This window comes from Phalaenopsis equestris, unplaced genomic scaffold (assembly GCF_001263595.1).
Source record: "Phalaenopsis equestris unplaced genomic scaffold, ASM126359v1 Scaffold000411, whole genome shotgun sequence".
Lineage (NCBI taxonomy): Eukaryota > Viridiplantae > Streptophyta > Magnoliopsida > Asparagales > Orchidaceae > Phalaenopsis > Phalaenopsis equestris.
Genome location: NW_018164852.1, coordinates 273,781 through 280,134, shown reverse-complemented (window position 1 = coordinate 280,134; position 6,354 = coordinate 273,781). Strand labels below are relative to the sequence as shown.

At 38.7% G+C, this 6,354-nt stretch overlaps 1 protein-coding gene across 1 annotated transcript; it reads left to right on the top strand.

Moving 5' to 3' along the window:
- Nucleotides 1-316: 316 nt before the first annotated feature.
- LOC110027002 lies at nt 317-1,252 on the top strand (the record flags this gene model as incomplete). Its single annotated transcript, XM_020728254.1, has 1 exon — nt 317-1,252. A coding segment is annotated over one exon (816 nt), but the record flags the coding sequence as incomplete, so codon positions are not given.
- Between the last annotated feature and the right edge of the window lie 5,102 nt (nt 1,253-6,354).

Here is a 6,354-nt window from a genome sequence, read left to right as displayed (position 1 = left end):
TATGATTCAAGTTTCGTTTGTGAATAATTAAAAATTGTACTGATTCAATATATTTAAAACAGCATGCTGTCTTATACATTCATTTTTGGCTGGTTATTTCTCGCTGCCCCTTTCATTTCTTTCATTCATTCAGAGTTATTACTCTTCTCAAACGACGTTAAATAAACAACTTTGTCAAAAATCTCACAGGACAATTGATTTCGAATAATTCTTATATTTTAAGTTCATATTCATCACATAATCAAATATTCAAGCCTCAAAATTTATTACAAATTCTCTTGATTCATCTTTCTATTTACAATAATAACATTTTTTTTATGTCAGATTGCACAGGCAGCTTGTGCGGGGTTTTTTTAAAAACGCAAGCCGCATGCTCTGGGCTTATGGTGAAATTCACGTCAGTCACAAAACTGCCGGTCCATTTTCCCACTGGAACCTGGAAGAACTCGCTGCAGAGAGCTCACTTCTCCTCCTTGAATGTGCCAATTTCTCTATTGAAGATTACCCTGGCTATAATAACAAGAGAGGAGATGGACCCAGAAGCGACCAATCTTTCCCTCTAGGAAAGTGCTCCACCTTCAAATTCATTTTTGGACACCTTCTCAAAAAGAAGAATCCCTTGGGAAATACTGAATTACTTCCTTCATATTCCTCTATTAGCCCTATCATGGACAATTATCTTGACCATAGAAGCATTAATGATATCAGTTACCCAGAAACTCGCTTTCCATTCAGCTTGGAGAGGGTACCCAGAAGTATTAATTGTTTAGAATTTAGAGAAACTGCTCAATGGCCGTTTTCTAGGATTGATAATTTAGGTTTGAGGATACAGGGCAATAATGATTTCGAATTTAGAGATTTGAACATGTTCAGCTTGAGGATGCATGAACTGGAGCATTCAACATTGCCTGGAGTTTCCCTACGAAGTAGGGTTCCTCTAACGTATAGTTATAATACTGATGTATTAGAAGCACCAAGGAGAGAGTCATTTGGCTATAATTATTTGAGACATTATGAAGAGCTTCCCAGCAGGAGAGTTTCAGTTATGGAATACGGCGGAATGTTCGATCGGCGTATTGAAGTGGTTGAAAAAACTCGCCTGAGGGAGCTGGTTATTTGCCATGGAATATGAGTAATTTGCTGCATTTGTTATGGTTGGATACCCTGCAAAGCTGTCTGGTACTTTGATTCTGCTCATTTTTTGGTTATCTGGTTGGCTTTGTTTTGTGTGGACTCTTTAACGGATAGATAGAGCAGCTTGCTGGGTTGTGTGGTTTGTAAGCTTGTTATCTAAACATTAACAGGCATTATTTTTTTTTGGAGAATGGGCGTTTAAGGAATGATCGAAGCGAAACATTTGGTAGCAGGGTTTTTTTTTTTTTTTTTCCTAATGCTTGTGTAGTCATGTCATGATTAAAGTGCCTATGGCTTTGATGCTACATAGAATGTATAATTTAATTGTTGAATCTGAATTTGTTTTTGGAAAATACATGTCTCGAGAGTTAAGAGCCGGGAGGAGTAGGGAAAGAGAGAGATGTTAGGAAATTCTCAGTAGAGAGGTTGAGAAAAAGTCCTTAGGCTTGGAGGCGCCTTTTATTCTTCATCGAGCTTCCTATTTATAGTAGACATTCTTGTGCAATTACAAAAAAGAGATTGATTATGGAAATAGCTCTCAATTACTTCAGAGGGTGATTATGAAAATCGATCTTGATGCAATTGATGTGTTGATTTAATACTAAATTTATATTACAATTTGAATTCAAATGTGAAAGTAATCATTCGGTGGACGTGTTTAGGTTTGATCGACTAAAATGACGAGCCAAGTGGGGTCATTTCTGCCAAGGTGAGAGTTGTTGGTCGGCCAGTTGCATTTGGCCTGTTTTAAGGGAGCTTTGGCGGATGAAACCATAGATAGGTCTGTTGATCGAACTCACCAAAGGTGGACTTGATTAGATCTTCAAATGTCTTTTGAATTTAATGCCTCGATCATGGTCATTATTTTGAGTCGTTCGATTGTTTTAAGAATTGTGCCGATTGTGTTGGTGTGTATGTATTAGTTCCTTGAGCTTTTCTGCTCCTTAACTTAACCTTTATTATTATTAACTTTAGGCTCCACAGGCACATCATAGGGATCATTTGTCTGCTTTCTTTTCGATCATGTGCTGCCAATTGCCTCTTTTAAGGAAAATTCAATCAAATGCTTTTCTTCGAAAAGTAATTCGGGCTTGGTTACAACTATTCCTGGATTATTGCATACCATATTTAAATCTATATAATTCGTGTCAAATCTGATGATTAGAGCGTTTGTTAGTGTGCTGATCAATTTTCAGAGAGATACTGTCTTTGAAAGAAATGATGAGCTTTCCTGACGATATTCCTTACAATCAAATAAATGAAAGAGTTGTCGTCTAAATGCTTACAGTTTTTAAGAAGCAATTTTAGCATAAATCATATCTCAAAATAAACAGATGAACAATTCAAATTTTCGTTAAAGATTTCTAAAGATTCTACAATGGCTTGACTCTTATGTTTCGTTTACATATATTTTTTACATGTAATACTTTTTCAAATACCACCCATTAATTGGGGGTATCAGATGTTCTCCCATGTGGTCTATCAGTTGGTAAGAACCCCCTTGATTGACCTTTTCTACTACATAAGGGCTTTGCCGAATTCGTTCAAATTTGCCATCGATTTTTCAATGAGTTAGAATCGGCCTCTTGAAAACTATGACCAATTCTCCTACACAAAATTTTTGAGGTCTAACCAGCTTGTCATGTGCTTGGATCAAAGGCCGGGTTACTTTCGCTTCCGATAGTGAAAATGAGCTCGGGGGATCGTGCCTGTAGTGTGTATAGGAAGATATCAATAGAGAGTCAACTGTAAAGTCTTCGAAAACTTTTGAATGAAATTAAGATCGAAGTTAGACCAAAAAGATTTCAAGAATGACGAAAAGTGTCCCAGAATTTTACAGGGTTCAACTGAGCAAATAGAGATTCAAAGAGTAGAGACATGCTATGAGTCATGAAATTTCAGATTAGTTTGATGGAACGGTCCAATGGAAGGATATGCTACTGATCTTATCATAAAAGATGGAGAGGAGATCGAGTCCCAGTCTAAATCGCCTGAAGAATCTTGGTGGGGGATTTTATTGATTGTGAGTGCCACCATAGATCTCAAAAGATTCCCTATCTGAATGACTGAACACGATATTTGAAGAATAATGTATTATCCTAAGGGATAAAGACATTAGCTTAGAATGAGTTCAGTCATTCGGATAAGGGAAACCTTTTGGGGTCTACAGAACTGGAATTCTTCCCTTATCTTACGGGTGTAAGATAAGTTATTTTTTATTATGGGGTCTCATTCCTGCAAAGCAAAACCTTCATAGTTAAGTACATCTTTAGAGTTGTGAGCTCTAAAGAAAATCTCTCGATTAATATGACAAGTCAAGTTGCCAGAGATCAAATTTTCATGATTGGAAGTGGGGTCCAGTTGGGAGGATTTAGGCTTGAAAAGGATGAGACTTACAATCCAATGACAACATATCATGGGAATGGTTTGGTGTTTAGAATAGGATTTGAAACGATTTGATGAATTAGAATTGACTAGGTGAAGTCAAAAGATAGATTAGGTATGTTGGATTTGACTGACATGAGTGATTAAGAACCCTCTGCTAAGTATAGAGTCGGGAAGGAAAATATTTCTAAATAGAAAATTAAACCTTAGACTTTATAAGGAATTTTATGGGCTGACTAACCAAGATTTTGGGTCTAACGTTCCAGATCAAAATGCCTATGGCTTTTCTTCGTCCCAAAAACATTGGTATCCCCCTTAAATATCATAGCATGGAGGATTCATAGTTTCGAAGCTGTCTGTAATTATGGGTTACTTCATTAGATGGCATTCCCTCTAGTCTAAAGGGATAAGATTGTTGTTTTGCATGTCTTAGTCCTTAGCACTAATAGGTTTTTATACATAGACTAACATTGGGTATGACCCTCAGTTCGATATTTAAATTAGCTAACCTAAGGTTCATGACGGATCTACCCTAGGTTCAGTTCTTGTTCTTTATTTTGGTGTGTTTTAATTGTTCCTTTAAAGTTAAATATTGATATTCATGTCTTGTTTGATTCCTAGATTTGTCGCTCATGTTGAGAAAGGAGTTTTCTATGTTTTGAGTTTCATTTTATTTAAATTATGATTTGTGGTGTTTGTAGACAAAACTAAGTTCTTATCTTTGTTTTTGTTTTATGTATTTTTGTTATTTTTTGTTTGGTTTTTGAACATGAAATAACATGAAAGAAATAAGACATGAACAAAGAATGAAATGATACATGAAACAACATATAAAATAAAACATGTAAAGTAACACATAGCCTTGGCTTAGACTTGGGCTGGGGTTGAGCTGAGGCAAGCTAAATTTTCAGCTTAGTTTAGCTGGGGATTGAGCTAAGTTATAATGTGGTTCAACTAGTTTAGGCTGGGATTAGGCTTGAGCTAAATTAGTTTGTTCTAGGTTGAATTTGGGTTGCCCCTAGTTAAGTTAGGTTGACATGGGTTAGCTTGGGTCTGATTTGAGTTTTACCTGGGTTAAGCTGGGTTGACCCAGATTAGCTTAGATTTGATTTGGTTTGACTCGGGTTAAACTGACTTGACCCGAGTTAGGTTAGGTTTGATTTGGGTTTGACCCATATTAGCTTAGGTTTGAATTGTGTTTGACCCGGGTTAAGTTGGTTTGATTGGGGTTAGCTTAGGTTTGATTTGGGTTTGAGCCGGGTTAAACTAGGTTGACTTGGGTTAGGTTAAATTTGATTTGGGTTTGACCTGAGTTAAGTTGGTTGACCCGGGTTAGTATAGGTTTGATTTAGGTTTGACCTGGGTCATGTTTAAGGTTTGGATCAGGTCTAGGTTGGGTCAAATCAAAGTCATGTTAGACATGGGTCAGGTTTAGGGTTTGTATTAGGTCTGGGCTCGACCTATGTCAGATTAAACCTGGGTCAGGTTTAGGGTTTGAGTTAGGTTTGAGCTTGACTTAGGTTGAGTTAGATCTAAGGTTTGGGTTAAGTTTAGGCTAGACCAAGGTTGGGTTAGGTCTAGGGTGTGGATTAGGTTTGGGCTAGACCTAGGTTGGGTTAGGTCTAGCGTTTGGGTTAGGTTTGGGCTAGACCTAGGTTGGGTTAGGTTTGGGATAGAGTTAGGTTGGGTTAGGTTTATAAGTTGGGCTGGACCTAGGTTAGGTTAGGTTTGTTTAGGTGAGTTCGGGTTTGGCTAGGTTTGGGTCGACCTAAGTCGAGCCCAAACACTAGCCTAATCCAAGGCCTTTAAGTTGATTAAAATGCTTAAATTAAAGAAAGAAGAAGAATTTATGGGGAGGAGAGGAGGCTGATCAGAGAAGGAGGCTTATCTGAGAATTTCTTCCCTTCTTCTTCTCCCTTTGCACTTCTTTTTCCTCTGCTAACAGTGCCCGAACCATGCCATTCCCTCTGTCAGAGACCCCTTTTATAGGTGTTGAAAGTAGCGACAGGATGCTTTGTTGCTATCTACTGAGGTTACGAGCCGATAATGAAGATCAGCCCGACGGTTAATGAGCAACATATTGCTGCCTACATAAGTGTGATGATTCGCGACCTAATCCTTGGAGGAAGGCCACAACATGACCACACCGAGGTACTTTGTGGCTTGGCAAAATGAGCTGGGTGCCCTTTTGGCCAATTTCATCATGTCAGACCATGAGGTGTTGCCCGTGTAACTCTTATCTGACAAAAAATGAGGTTAACAATAGCCGACACTTCATTACGTCATCAATCAGCTAGGCTCCGACCGTTGATTTGAAAGAAGCCAGGTGATCAGCTGGGTCACTCTTCCCTTTATAGGACCGAAGTGGGGAATCCTGAGCTTCGTTAGAGGTATGGTTTTCAGGATTCTTCGGGAGAAAGCGCTACCCATAGTCGGTTAAGCAAGCTTTCCTACTTGGTCTGCCCGATGTTGGAGAACCGATGTAGATGCGACATTGTCTTTTGGTTGTGAATCCTTTGGTCCTTCAGTTGGCCGATCACCAGGCTAACCATGGGGTGTTGGCGGATTATCAAGGGGAGCCATTTGAGGGCGGGTTCGATGAGACTCTCCCTCCATGGTGGGTGGTCGAGTGTTTTGTTTAATCATAGCCTCTTGAATAGCTTCGAACTGACCCATTATTTGTGTGCTTAGACTTCTTTCTGTATTTCTCGATGCACCATCTCTTTGTTAAATTCCATGGGCGCTATTTCTCTTTGCAAGAATTCCCCTTCATAGTTGGCTTTTCTTCTCGTCTAGGGCATGTCTATGCTCACCGCACCACCTTTCAGGATGTTG